Here is a 15,801-nt window from a genome sequence, read left to right as displayed (position 1 = left end):
CACAGCTCACAGCAACCTCCAACTCCTGGGCTCAAGCAAGTCTCCTACCTCAGCCTCCCAAGTAGCTGGGACCACAGGCGCCCGCCACAATGCCCGGCTATTTTTTGGTTGCAGCATCATTGTTATTTGGCGGGCCCAGCTGGATTTGAACCCACCACCTTAGGTGTATGTGGCTGGCGCCTTAGCCACTTGAGCCACAGGCGCCGAGCCCATATGTTTAAATCTTAACACCCTGGGCGATGGAATTAAAAAGTAGATATGGCCTTTTGCCAGGTGATTAGGTCAGCATCCTCATGAATGGGTTTACTGACAGTATAAAGTAGGCCAAGAAGTCCTTTTACCCATTCCTCCAATTCCACCACATGAGGACACAGGGAGAAGGCACCATCTGTGAGCCAGAAAATAAGACCTCACCAGACACCAAACGTGCCAGCACCCTGATTTTTGAACTTTCCAGCCTCCAAAATTCTAAGAAATAAATTTCTGCTGCTTATAAGCTACCCAGCCTGTGGTATTTTGAATAACAGTCAGAACTGACTAAAACAAGCAGGTAAGGCATAAAGATCAGCTTATGCAAAAGCCCAAAGATAAGAAAAAACTTAGCATACTGTAAAAGCAGAGGAAACTCAATATGCCTAGATCAAAGAATATTGAGAGGACTATGAAGAAATGAAGCAGAAGCAGATCAGAATAAAAAAAAAAGTAAAAACCTTCTACAACAAGCTAAAAAAATTGGACTTCAAAGGATGAAAGGAAGTCATTAACTTGGGTTTTAACCAGAAAAATACCATAATAAAATCCTAACTATACATATTTAAGAAGAACAGGTTCAAGTGGAAGACAGAGGGGACAGGAGGTAGGTAACAAAGGAGGTCAATGTGAAATTAATAGCTGATGGTAGTCTGAGTTAAGGAGGTAACAAATGGAATGAATGGACTACAGTTATTGCTGAAGCACTTTACATAAAAAGGATTTCTGAGGTGGTAATAACTGAGCCGAAATTAAAACGACTTTTAGAGAAAGAAGCCAACCACTTGAAGTGCCAAAGGAGAATTTTCCAGGTAAAAAAAACAAGTTTTTGACTTTTAAATGGAGTCTTTTGGTTTAAGGGAGGGAAAAAAGGCTAGAGTGACCAATGTCAATGGCCAAGAAGGAGTGTAAAAAAAGTGAGATTTGATAGGTAGGTCGAGGGGGCATTATGCAGGGCCTTCCAGACCAGGATATGCCGAGATTTGTTTTGCACAATAGAAAGCTGATTTTAATTGAAGGAAGGACTTGATTTGATTGCAATCCCTCTGGTTACTTTTTGGAGAACTGACCAAAAGTAACAAGGATAAGACACTCTAAGGTAGTTTCAGGAAAAGACAATGGTGGCAGCAGAAATGAAAAGAAGAGGATAAATTCAAGATATATTTGGGAGTTAAAACAAACAAGAGTTATTCATATAGTCAATAGGTAAGGGAAAGGAAATTTCAAGTTTGTTCCTAAATCCTTAGCTTCAACATCTAGCTTTTCTAGGATTATGAGAGAAAAACAAGTTGAATGTTGCAACAAGAAAGGTGGAGGGGGCTCAGCGCCTATAGCTCAACTGGCTAAGGCGCCAGCCACGTACACCTAAGGTGGTGGGTTCAAATCCCCAGCCCGGACCCGCCAAACAACAATGACGGCTGCAACCAAAAAATAGCCGGGCGTTGTGGCGGGCGCCTGTGGTCCCAGCTACTTGGGAAGCGGAGGCAGGACTCGCTTGAGCCCAGGAGTTGGAGGTTGCTGTGAGCTGTAATGCCATGGCACTCTACCCAGGGGGACAGCTTGAGGCTCTGTCTCAAAAAAAAAAAAAAAAAAAAAAGAAAGGTGGAGGGAAGAAATGAAAAAATTCATTTGGAATATTAATTTCATAGTAATTTAGGATAAATATTAAACTTAAAACACATACCAAAGGCCTAAGTTTCCATCTGAAGAATCTAGGGGAAAAAAATGAGCAAACCAAATTCAAAGTAAATAGATGGAAGAAATTAGTAAGAGCAGAAACCAATAAAAGAGAAAAGCAAAAGACAGAAAATATTAACAAAGCCAAAAGTCACAAATTTGAAGGTTAATAAATGGAGGCCAAGCACAATGGCTCACACCTATAATTTCAGTACTCTGGAGGACAAGGTGAGTGGATTACCTGAGCTCAGGAGTTCAAGACCAGCCTGAGAAAAGTGAGACCCTATCTCTACTAGACAGTAGAAAACTAACTGGGCATTGTAGCAGATACCTGTAGTTCTAGCTAATCAGCAGGCTGAGGCAAGAGGATGGCTTGAACCTGGGAGTTTGAGGTGGCTGTGAGCTATGATGCCATGGCACTCTATCCAGGGTGACTAAGTGAGACTCTGCCTCAAAAATTAATTAATTAATAATAAAAAGCTTAACAAATGGATAAAATCCTGACAGGTAAAATCGAGAAGGAAATAAAACATAAATTACCAATATCATAGGATATCACTACAGATCCTATAGACATTTATGCAAATATATTCAAAAACTTTATATGAAATAACAAATTCCTTAAAAACACAAAGTGCAATACTGACTGAAAAAGAGAAAACCTGAGTAACCCAATATCTATTCATGAAAACCAAGTCATAATCAAAACAATTCCCACAAAGAAAGCTCCAAGCCCCAATAGTTTTGCTAGTGAATTCTAGCAAACATTCAAGGTATAATTCATGGCTATCTTACCTATTTTTTCAGAAAATGAGAGACAAATTCCTTCCTAATGTATGAGACTAGCATAACCCAGTTACAAAAACCTAACAGAAACATTTACAAAAAAAAAATTATAGACCAGTATCTCTCATGACCAAACGTAAACATCCTCAAAAACTAGAAGCAAATGAAATCCAGCAATGTATAGGTTGAATATCCCTTATCCAAAACACTTGAGTAGAGAAGTGCTTTGAATTTTAGATTTTTCTGAATGCAGAATATTTGTATTATACTCATTGGTTGAGTATCCTAATCTGAAATCCAAAATGCTCCAATATGCATTCCTTGGGGCATGAAGGAGGCACTCAAAAAGCAGCACATAGGCACTCAAAAACTCCAGATTTGGGAGCATTTTGGATTTCAGATTTTCAGATTAGACATGCTTGACCTGTATTAAAATAACAATACATCATGAACAGAGTTTATGCTAGTAATACAGGGTCAACATTCAAAAACCAATCAGTATAATCCACAACATTAACAGAAAACAAAGGAGAAAATCACATCATCTCAATAGATATAGGAAAAGCATTTGGCAATATTCAAACTCCATTCAAAGTATGAAGGTGAAAGGAAAGGTGGAAGGGAAAATGGAAAAAAAGGAAAGGAAAAAGAAGTGAAGAAGGAAAGGAAGAAGCTTCTCCCAGGAAACTAGGAATAGAAAATATCCTCAAGCTGATCAAGATAAACCTATAACCACCATCATGCTCAATGGGATAAGCCTTAAATGCTATTCCTCTAAAAGAAGGAAGCAAGATACCTGTTTCGCCCAACTCTATTTAATATTGTACCTAACATTAAGGTCCACTATTATGTGCTGCCTCAAAATCTGGTGAAACTGGGAGGCCGTCAAATAGCCTACCACTTTCTCTCCCCATTCTCCTCCCATAGATAAGGTCCCCTAGTCAAACAACCCTCCTGATCACAGGGACCAGGTACAGTGCTTGCTTATCCCTAAATAGTATGTTTCAGTTCCCTTCCAGACTGCAAAATTATTCCAACAATCCAAAAATATCCTTCTGTAGGAAGCAGAATGCACATCATCCTCTTGATACTACAAGGCCTACCTCCCACAGCCCCTGGTTGTTCATTTTGTTCCCAAGTGTGATCTTCACGTAGCCCTGCAGGGCATGTGGTGTCCTTCTCTCTTAGGCTTTGAATACATGTGACTAATAAACTGCCATTGATCCCATCTGCCTAGCATCGGGCGTTATATGTTCAGCTTACGGCCATAACCCTAGCACAAAATCCCTCCCTCACCACAGGGTAAAAGGGAAGCAATGAAAAACTGACGAAGGACTTGTACTCTGTACAGATAAACAACTCTTAACTCAATAATAAAAAATAATCCAATTTTTTGATGGTCACATTTCTAGTTCCAGACAAAATAAAATATATGCACTTTTCTCTATTTCTCCCGCTAAGTACAGCTAGAATCTCCCAGGGGTGCCCAACTTGTAGCCCATTGGCCACATACAGATAGATTATTTGAGAACAGTTTTGCTTATCTTTGGTGTCAGCAGCTGTCATCAGTGTTTGTGTATTTAATGTATGGCCAAGACAACTCTTCTTCTTCCAATGTGTGTCAGAAGAAAAAAAGTTAGACACCCCTGCAAGTCTGGACATATGTAAATAAACATAAGAAGACCATGTAAAGGGAAGAAAAGGGGGCAGGCCAGTTAGAGATCTCAGGGCTCAAGGAGGGACACAGGGCTGAGTTCCCTGGGTTTTCTTCTTACCTCATATGGCCCTGAATGGATACTGGAGAAGGTGGAAATCTGAAAACACTTTATAGTCAGCAAAATTTTATTTCAAGAATAAGCATAGAAATAGAATTTTAGACTAAACTTGAGTGTCTAACAAATTAACCCCCATTAAAGAAAATCTTCAAGGATGTATTGTAAAAAGAAGAAAACAACTGCCAATGGAAGGTTGAAGATGCAAGAATAAATGGCAAACAAATATAACAGTAAATATACTGTTAACTTTAAGTAACAATGGGAAGCAACAATGTATAACTTATAAGAATGGAAAACAGCATAAATCTAAAATACGTAACAAAAAAGTAAAATACTTAACAAAAATAGAATATAACATGGGAGACCATATGTCAAAGTGTTCAAAGGTCTTTGAAATGGCAAGAGGGAAAAATATTTAGATATCATATATTTTAAAATGACAAAAGTAAAGAAACACTGAAAGAACTGAATAAAATGAATACTATCCAAACTTGTAGGGCCAGGACTAATCCCAGCAATGCACTCTACCATTTGAAGGGTGGTTACCAAAAGGGGTCAGCAAAAAAGAACAGATAGAGAGGTAGGAAGAAAACCAGAAGAGTCTGGTATTACGGAAGAACAGAGAAAAGTATGTAGTAAAGAAATTAAATCCAAACTATGACAAAAAAAAAAAAAAAAAGACAAAGAAAAATGCATAAACAGCAAAAATGAATCAAAATACATCAATAACCAAAATAACTCAATGGATTCTCCCACTTCCAAGTAAGATATATGCTATTTAAAAAAAAAAAAGAAAAATGAAAATGAAGGGCAGCGCCTGTGGCTCAGTGAGTAGGGCACCGGCCTCACATACCAAAGGTGGCAGGTTCCAACCCGGCCCTAGCTAAACCGCGACAAAAAAATAACCAGGCATTCTGGCAGGCGCTTGTAGTCCCAGCTACTCAGGAGGCTGAGTCAAGAGAATCGCCTAAGCCCAGGAGTTGGAGGTTGCTATGAGCTGTGACACCACAGCATTCTACCAAGGGTGATAAAGTAAGACTCTGTCTCTTAAAAAAAAAAAAAAAATGAAAATATACACAAGATATTAATCAAAATAAAGCTGAGATTATTCCATCACTATTAAACACAATGATAAAATACTCAATTACCTAAAAAGAATATAACAGATATTGGGAGAGAGGATACGAAGCGAGTGACTGTAAATAGCATATTAAAGAAGTTTGGCTCTGAAGAAAAACAAGTAACAGATGGTACCTGAAAGGAGGATATCAGGTCATAGGAGGATCTGGGTTTTTGTTTTTTTACTTTTGATTCATTGGTGTTCTTTTCTTGATTGTTTGCACATGTATCACAGTGAACATATTTGTATACTGATGGAAATAATAAAGTGGCAGGAAGGAGAAAAGATAAGCTGAGAATGAGGGAGAATGGAATCTAGGGCACAAGAAAAAGAAGTGAACTTCAGTAATAAAGTAACCTGTCTTTCATGTACTAACGGAACAAAGAAAATACATAGTATTGGTGTAAGTGTAATTTCGGTGATAAAACAGGAACATTTATCTGATGGTTCCTACATTATTAATGATATAGAAGGTAATTAAGGGAAGATAAAAAGAGTGCAAGAGAAGTGGCAGATTTGAGGATAAAGAAAGCATAAAATAACAACCTCAAAAAGTAGGAAAAGTACCCTATTAAAAAAATAAGCAGGCTCGTCGCCCATAGCACAGTGGTTTTGGTGCCAGCCACAAACACGGAGAGTGGCAGGTTCAAACCCAACACAGGCCAGCTAAATGACAACTGCAACAAAAAATAGCCAGGCGTTGTGGTGGGCACCTGTAGTCCCAGCAACTTGGGAGCCTGAGACAAGAGAATCACTTAAGCCCAAGAGTTTGAGGTCGCTGTGAGCTGTGACACCACAGCACTCTGCCAAGGGCGACATAGTGAGACTGTCTCAAAAAAAGAAAGAAAGAAAATACAGCAGTATTGCCATTTGAGAGTTGGCTTTTGTTCTCTTTTTTATTCTGACTGAGGGCAACAATTATTGCTAGATTCCTTTTCCGGGTTACAACCAAGCACCCTGAGCCCATCCTAGCATGAACACAGCAGGGAACATTTTTCATGGTAAAGAAAATGCTCTTTTTCTTGCAAGATCTTAATAAAGCTCAACTGACACATTTCTTCTTCTCACAATCATCTCAAGTCTTACTGTGGTTATTATGCAAATACTGGAAGTCAGATGATGGCCAAACAGACGGTCAGAGAGAGACAAAACAGAAAGACGATTGGCTGGGCACAGTGGCTCACTATACTGTAATCCCAGCACTTGGGAGGCTGAGGCAGGTGGACTACCTGAGCTCACTGGTTTGAGAGCAGCCTGAGCCAGAGGGAGACCTCATCTCTAAAAACAGCCAAGCATTGTGGGGGGTGCCTGTAGTCCCAGCTACCTGGAAGGCTGAGGCAAAAGAATCACTTAAGCCCAGGAGTTTGAGTTTGCTGTGAGCTGTGACGCCACATCACTCTACCAAGGTCTACCAAGGGTGACAAAGTGAGACTCTGTCTCAAAAAAAAAGGAAGATGATTGAATAAAAAGAGAGAAATACGCAGGAACGAATACAAGATAGACCAAGAAGTGGGTAAGAGGATAGAAAAGAAAAGGGAGATGAGGCAGTGGGTCAGCTGGACTTAGGAAGGGGCAACTGACAAAAACTGTCAGGGGAAAAATGTGAGTGTGTTGATCTCTTAGTGGCAGTATTATGGGTAATTTTGATGTTCTTCATTTTCCTGATCTCCTTTGCAATAATGAAAAGATTTTACTTGTTTATTAGAAAGAATAAAAAGAAGGCAACTATTAAGGCTAACTTTTAAAAAATGTGAGTTATTTTTTAGACTTACACACTTTCTCTTGGTTTTAAAATAAGATATCAAAGATAGAAGTTCTTACAAAGTCCTAATGAAGATAGTAAATAATAAATAAATTTTTCAGCAAACCCAACTTTTCGTTAGCCCAGTAGTTCAGGACAGTTCACATACACACCCATACACACAGAGAGATACTAATTAACCAGTAATTCTTTATAAACAGACTTCTTAAAAACCTTCATTAACCTGAGATTAAAGCATTAAAGACAAACTGGCAATATGATTTTTCAGAGTCTTAGCATCCACTTTCTTAGTCATACAACTAAGCCAGGTGTCAACGAAAAGTAAGATTCAAAAGTCACTTTCCAATTTGTAAGAAAAACTTCGGAGAATTTTTCCTACAAAAGACAAGTTCAAGTCACCAATTGTTACACCAAATGTTTGCTAATTTTCTCTTCAGTAATAATTGAATTTCACTGCCAAGTTGTTATTTTCATACCTCTGAAGAGCCTTCATTATTGACATCCACTGTGTTTATAGGAGGTGCTGATGAATCTAAATCAGAACCTTGAGAGCCCACTCTCCCAGGAGTCTGAAACACAAACAGAAGAGGGAAAAATCAGGGCAATATTAACAACATATCTGTAAGCCATTTAATAATCTAAACCTTTGCACGTGAGACAAGTGGATATCTTCACAATAATAACAAACAGTACTGAGAGTATCCTTTATGGAAGACTGTACCTAATAACAGTATGAGGACTTCTACATGCATTCTCTCATTTTAAATTATTTATATATATACAATAATATAGTATAGCTACAGATTATACTTTATAGTCTTCAAGTCACCTGCACAGAACATCTTATTGAACCACAAAGACATCTCTAAGACAGGAAAAGTACAAGCTACCTCTACTGAGGAGAAAACAGATTTAAAGCACCTAAGTGACTTGCTCATAATTATATTGTTAACAAAAATCAGAAAGAAGCAGAACTAAAATGGGGACCTTTTATTTTGTTTTGTTTTGGAGACAGTCTCATTTTGTCACCCTCACCTCACAGCAACCTCAAACTCTTAGCTCAAGTGTTTCTTTTGCCTCAGCCTTCCAAGCAGCTGCAACTACAAATGCCCACTAAAACGCCCAGCTACTTTTTTAGACATGAGGTCTTGCTCTTGCTCAGGCTGGTCTCGAACTCGTGAGCTCAGACAATCCACCTGTCTCGGCCTCCCAGAATGCTAGGATGACACACATGAGCCTAAATGAGGATCTTTTGATTCCTCTTGTGTTGCTCTCTTTACTACACAAAACTAAAACTACAACGATTCAAAGGATGCGAAGATGGCCAACAGAGCCCAAACTATCTACTCCTCAGTTTGTCCCCAATACTTGGTATGACACCACCAAGACACATTTCAGAGGGTTAAAGGTCTTTTTTTTCCCCTGCAAAACTTATCATGTAACATTATCATTCATTAATATTTAAGTGTCACTTTAAATGAATTTCAAATCTCATAAAAACTGGACAAAAAGAGATTTAGAGCACAAAAACTGATGCAATAATTCTCATCAAAAATATATATGGTGTATGCCAGCATTACCCACATTTTACACCAGAGAGAACCAAGGCATAGAGATTAAGTAACTTGCCCAGTCATATGGTTAATGAATGGAAGAAAGGATTTTAATTCGAGCAGTGTGGTTCTTAACCACTGACGGACAGTGCTTCTCTGCTTGACATCATGAAATGCCCCTCAAGTACCTAAGACTGAAAACTACTCAACACACATGTACGTCACTATTAAATATTCAAACTAAATGCCAAACAGAAACAAACTCATAACAGTTTTGAATTGATCAATCAAAATGATTTATAAAACTACATAAGATGGGAAAATATACAGTATAATTCTAATTATATATAAAAACTATTTATATAAAAAATCATAAAAATATTGCCAACACAAGTAATAATTTCCATAACAAGACAGTACAAGAGGTTTGGTTTTTAGTGTTTTGGTTTTTGTTTTCACTATACTTTTTTTCAGAATTTTAGATCGATGCTTAAAAGTTATCTTTCATGTTGAAAAAACATTTTCTGTTAAAGATAAGCAAACTTACCCAACCGAGTAACCAACATTCCTTCGATTTCTTTTTCCATTATGCAGACAGGTTGCTCATTTATTTAAATGCCTCATTTTACTGAGTGCTGCTTTATTGCACTTCCCAGATACTGTACTTTCTACAAGGCTTTACGTCAACACTGCACCAAGCAGGTCTATCAGTGCTGTTTTTCCAAAAGCTTGGGCTTATTTTGTGTCTCTGTGTCATATTTTGTAATTTTCATAATATTCCAAACTTTTTCACTTGTATTATATCTGTTACAGTGATCTGTGGTTAGTGATCTGTGATATGACTATTGTTTGCAGTACCAGGAACCATGCCCACAGAAGAAGGAAAACTAATTGATAAATGCTATGTGTATTCTGACTTCTCCGCCTACCATAGCCATTCCCAGTCTCTCTCCCTCTCCTTGGGGCTCCCTTACTCACTGAGACACAATAACATTAAAATTAGGCCAACTGATACCCTACAATGACCTCTTAAGTGTTCAAGTATATGAAAGTCTCCGGTCTCTCACTTTAAAAATCAAAACCTTGCTGAGCGCAGTGGCTTATGCCTATAACCCTAGCACCCTAGGAGGTCAAGGCTGGTAGATTGTTTGAGCTCACTAGTTCAAGACCAGCCTGAGCAAAAGCAAGACCCCTGTCTCTACTAAAAATAGAAAAATTGAGGCAAGAGGATCACTCGAGCCCAAGTTAGAGATTGCTGTGAGCTATGACACCATGGTACTCTACCCAGGATGACAGCTTGAGACTCTGTCTCAAAAAAAAAAAAAAAAAAAAAATTCAAAACCTAGAGATGATTAAGCTTAGTGAGGAAGGCATGCTGAAAGCTGAGATGGACTGAAAGCTAGGCCACATTGTGAAAGCAAAGAAGTTCTTGAAGGAAATTAAAAGTGCTACTCCAGTGAACACACAAATGTTAAGACCCTAAAACGGCCTTTTACTGCTGCAATGAATTAAGTTTTAGTGGTCGGAATAGAAGATAAAATCAGCCACAACATTCCCTTAAGTTAAAGTCTAATCCTGGGCAAGAGGCCCTTTCTCTCCAATCCTAGGAAGGCTGAGAGAGGTGAGAAAACTGCAGAAGAAAAGTCTGACACGGAGGTCAGTTAAGATTTAAGAAAGGACACCGTCCCCATAACACAGAGTGCAAAGTGAAGCAGCAAGTGCTGCTGGAGAAGCTGCAGCAAGGTATCCAGAAACCTCAGCTAAGAGAACCCATCAAGGAGGCTACACCAAACAACAGATTTGCAGTGTAGACAAAGCAGCCTTCTCTTGGAAGAAGATGCCGTCTAGAACTCCCATAGCTACAGAGAAGTCAAAGCCGAGCTGTAAAGCTTCAAAGGGCAGGCTGACGCTCCTGTTTGGGGCTAATGCAGCTGGTGACTCAGTTAAAACCAATGCTGATTAACACCATTGTTAAAATCCTAGGGCCTTAAGGATTGTGCGAAAGCACTCTGCCTGTGCTCTATGAATAGAACAACAAAGTTTGGATGACAGCATATCTATTTATTTATCTGTATCTGTTTATAGTATGGATTACTGGATATTTTAAGTGCACTGTTAAACCTACTGCTAAGAAACAAGATTGCTTTCAAAAGATTACTGTTCATTGACAATGCACCTTATCACCCAAGAGCTCTGATGGAGATGTACAAGGAGATTAATGTTGCTTTCATGCCTGCTAACATAACATCCACTCTCCAGGCCATGGAACAGCAGAAATTTTGATGTTCAAGTCGTGTTATTATACTTTAAAAATACATTTTGAGGCTCGGCGCCTGTGGCTCAAGTGGCTAAGGCGCCAGCCACATACACCTAAGGTGGCGGGTTCAAATCCCCAGCCCGGGCCCGCCAAACAACAATGATGGCTACAACCAAAAAATGGCCAGGCGTTGTGGCGGGCGCCTGTAGTCCTAGCTACTTGGGAGGCTGAGGCAGGAGACTCGCTTGAGCCCAGGAGTTGGAGGTTGCTGTGAGCGTGATGCCATGACACTCTACCCAGGGGGATAGCTTGAGGCTCCATCTCAAAAAAAAAATACATTTCGTAAGGCTGTGATACATAGTGATTCCTCTGATGGGTCTGGGCACAGTAAATTGAAAACTGTCTGGAAAGAATTCACCATTCTAGATGCCATTAAGAACATTTATTATTCATGGGAAGAGTTTAAAGTATCAATAGTAACAAGCCCTGGATGACTTTAAGCAGTTCAAGACTCCAGCAGAGGAAGCCAAGCAGATGAAGTAGAAGCAGCAAAGAGAAGTAGAATCCTAGAGCTCTTTAGTCACGTCTTGGAGCCTGGAGATGGGACTGAACTGCCGCAATCTCCTGAGAAAACGCGAAAGAATGAGGACTTGCTCCTTCTGGATGAGCAAAGAAAGTGGTTTCTTGAGATGGAATCTACTCCTAGTGAAAGACACTATAAATGTTGAAATGACTACAAAAGATTTAGAATATTACCTAAACTTAATTGAAAAACCATCAGTAGGCAGCACCTGTGGCTCAGTGAGTAGGGTGTTGGCCTCATATACCAAGGGTGGCGGGTTCAAACCCGGCCCCAGACAAACTGCAACAAAAAAATAGCCAGGCATTGTGGCAGGCACCTGTAGTCCCAGCTACTCAGGAGGCTGAGGCAAGAGAATCACCTAAGCCCAGGAGTTTGTTGGAGGTTGCTGTGAGCTGTGATGCCACAGCACTCAACCAAGGGCAATAAAGTAAGATGCTGTCTCTTAAAAAAAAAAAAAAAAAGAAAAAGAAAAACCAGCAGCAGGGTTTGAAAGAACTGAATCCAATTTTACTTTTGTTGTTGTTGTTGAGACAGAGTCTCACTATGTCACCTGGGGTAGAGTGCCGTGGTGTCACAGCACACAGCAACCTCAAACTCTTAGGCTCAAGTGATTCACTTGGCTCAGCCTCCCAAGTAGCTGGGACTATACAGGTACACACCACATTGCCCAGCTATTTTTCGTTGCAGTTGTCACTGCTGTTCAGCCCTCCCAGGCTGGATTCGAACCGTCCACCCTCGATGTATGGGGCTGGCTCCTCAAACACTGTGCTACGGGCGCTGGGCCTGAATCCAATTTTAAATGCAGTTCTCCTGTGGATAAAATTCTATGAAGCAGCACCATGTGCTACAGAGAAATCTTTCCTGAAAGGAAAAGTTGATTGAAGCAAAGTGGCAAACTTCAATGTTAAGTTTTATTTTAAGAAACTGCCACAGCCAGCCCTAAGTTCAGCAACCACCACCCTGATCAGTCAGCAAACATTAATATCAACTTTCCACCAACAAAGCATTTTTTAGCAATAAAGTACAAAAACATTAAGATATCTCCATTGTTTCTTTAGACGTGCTATTACCCACTTGAAAGACTACATATATATAAATAATGTAAACATAATTTTTACATGCATGGATTGTGAAATGAAAAAATGTATCCGACTGACTTTATTGCTGTATTTGCTTTACTGCAGTGGTCTACAACTGAACCACAATACCTCTGAGGTATGCTTATTACTCTTAGGTAAATTGGGAAAATGGGACAGGTAGGAAATAACAATTGGCAATCAAGCTACAGGGAAACTCCCAAACTCTGCTTAAACAGACTCCCTCAAAGGAGGGCATAAGATTAATTTAAACTCTTATTTTATATTCTGGGTAGAATATTAACCTAGTATGCCAGGGCAACAAGGGGAAAGGAAATGATCTTGAATTCACGATCTTGAATTCTGGCTATTTTTTGGTTGCAGCCATCATTGTTGTTTGGCGGGCCCAGGCTGGATTTGAACCCGCCACCTTAGGTGTATATGGCTGGCGCCAAGCTGAATCTTTTTTAAAGTACTTTTCTTTAGGAGTCTCAGACAGTCTGCTTAAAGAATGACAAGGAAGGAACGTTACCTTGTATAGATGTTTTCAATACAGACTGCTAGAGAACATCAGAGGCAGACTTCAGAAAGTAGAGACAAGTATCTCACTAACAGTAACAAAAAGGAAACCAAACATTGGTTAGAAACACAGAGGATAATAGTTGTATACTATCCAGTAAGCAACAATCACATCCTGAGGCTTATCCAAATCAGGTAGAAAGTGGCAGAATTTTAAATAAGATTCTGAAGATAGGGCAGTGCCTGTGGCTCAGTGGGTAGGGCACTGGCCTCATATACCGAGGGTGGCTGATTCAAACCCTGCCCCAGCCAAACTGCAACAACAACAACAACCAAAAAAAAAAAAAAAAATAGCCAGGCATTATGGCAGGAGCCTATAGTCCCAGCTACTCAGGAGGCTGAGGCAAGAGAATCACCTAAGCCCAGAAGTTGAAGGTTGCTGTGAACTGTGACGCCAGAGCACTCTAACAAGGGCAATAAAGTGAGATTCTATCTCTAGAAAAAAAAAAGATTCTGAAGATAAAGAACACAAAATGACTCTCTAGCCAAAGATAATGAAAATATGAAGCACTAGACACAGTAAGTCTCTATTTGGTTGTCACGATCAGGAGACACCACCCAGAATGATGAAATCGTAAGGCAGACTCCATCTTCAGAGAAAACAGGGAAAGTTAATGCCGACTGAATATATGAGTGAAATACACATGAATTTTGGGAACCATCAATCCAGAGCAATCCCCCCATTCTAGGCTACTGAGAAGTCAATAGGAAGTAATCCCACCACTGGGTAAAAAGTTAAAACCTCAAAATTAACTGCGCTTCCTCTTTAGGTGTGAAGATTTCATCATAAAAGCATCTCTCTATCTCTTTGTCGGACAAGAAGTCAACAAATAGAAACAATGACATAATAGAGAAAACTACAAAACTTAACAGTAGGGAACGCGAGATTAACATCAATTTGCTGTAGGCTTTGGTGAGGCTGCACTTTGTTTTCGTTCTGATTCAAAGTATTTACTTCAACCAAATAAAAACAGATGTCTGCAATAGATATCCCAGATTGTTGGTAATATGCAGGATATCCTACATCAATGGTAGTATATAATAAAAACAGATTCTTAGTACCAGCAACTATGAGATCAATATTATAAAGCAGCATTCATCTCTGTAAAAGGTGCTATCAATGAATCAAACACAAGTTTGAGAAAGAACGCTATTGAGGGAAAAAGTGTTATCATTGGTTACTGTATGCAATACCTTAATAAGAAGTATCACTGTGGGAAAAGCATTTATCTGAGGAATCTCCTGAGGCCTTTTCAAGTATCAGGACCAGAGGGACATTAAAATGAGATAGCAATCACTTCCTGCTTCCCTCTTGAGCTATGTACTCATCTCTTGAAATCGCTAGCTGTTGTCGCAGGTAGCTATAAATTAACCTAATAATGACACACACCAGACACTATAACCCCTAGAGCTTAACAATAGATAGCCAAACCAACGTTATTTCTAAACCAGTAAGAATTCTGACAAACAACTTTATATGAGCCCAAGCCATAGGGCCATTTTTGCCATTAAAAATTCACTTGTAACTGCTGCTACTAGGAGTGTATTCAAAGCAACTAGACTCTATGCTTTTGGGTTGCAGTCCTCAAGCTTGGCCCAAATAAATGCTCTTCTTAGATTAGTTTTGCCTCAGCTTCTTCCTTTTAGGTCAACAACTATCAGAGAAATTTTAACCACCTAAAGTTTCTCTGAAACACATTATTGATCTAATTCAAACCAGTTGTTTATTGAGTGTAATTTAAATAATCTTCATGTCAGATTTATAACTACATTGTGATAATCGAAAACAACCATAACTATTTCCTCCAATTGTAACTGAAAGTCTTATTCTACTAGCAAAGAAAACTAGAAACGAAGCATATAGTAGTATATAAGAAACAAATATTTTATATATGAATAACAAAATTTTTTCCTATAGCCACCAATGTACTCAGGCAAAGCTTCTAAACACGTAACACACCACAGCCCTAAACGCTCCAGAAGACTCCACTCTAGAGAAGATCAAGCAGGAAGAGAAAAAATTCAAGGGAAAAATGACTCTGAAATCAATTTCACAACATAATTGCCAGTAAAGATAACCTAAAATTTCCGTTTTCCTTACATTCAAAGCATTAAAAATGACTAAAAAGGTAACCAGGAACCGTGCTCTACATGTAGAAAAAATGTAATGTGAGTGCTTAGTATGTGCATGCACGATCCCACATCACTCTACAAAAAAAGGCAAACCAGCAAAAACTGAGTTAATGATGCATTAGCCTCCGAGGAAAAGATAAGTTGACTAAAAATAAATTTTCACTTTTACAAAAATCTCTGAAAAAACACTGTTGTAGAATGTTGTTATGGTCTGTATGTATTTCCTACAAATTCTTTTTTTTTTTTTTTTT

General features: G+C 39.0%; 1 protein-coding gene across 1 annotated transcript in view; it reads right to left on the bottom strand.

The window, feature by feature from the left end:
• Window positions 1–15,801, bottom strand: part of EEA1 (early endosome antigen 1) — a 131,058-nt gene that overhangs the window by 92,398 nt on the left and 22,859 nt on the right. Inside the window, exon 2 of the mRNA XM_003783355.3 lies at window positions 7,846–7,938. Within this exon, the coding sequence (XP_003783403.1) occupies window positions 7,846–7,938 (93 nt within the window). The remainder of the gene's footprint in view (window positions 1–7,845; window positions 7,939–15,801) is intronic.

Source organism: Otolemur garnettii, unplaced genomic scaffold, assembly GCF_000181295.1.
Source record: "Otolemur garnettii isolate 467f Iridium unplaced genomic scaffold, OtoGar3 scaffold00007, whole genome shotgun sequence".
Classification (NCBI taxonomy): Eukaryota; Metazoa; Chordata; class Mammalia; order Primates; family Galagidae; genus Otolemur; species Otolemur garnettii.
Note: the sequence above shows the minus strand (reverse complement) of the source record. Positions and strands in the feature narration are given on the sequence as shown.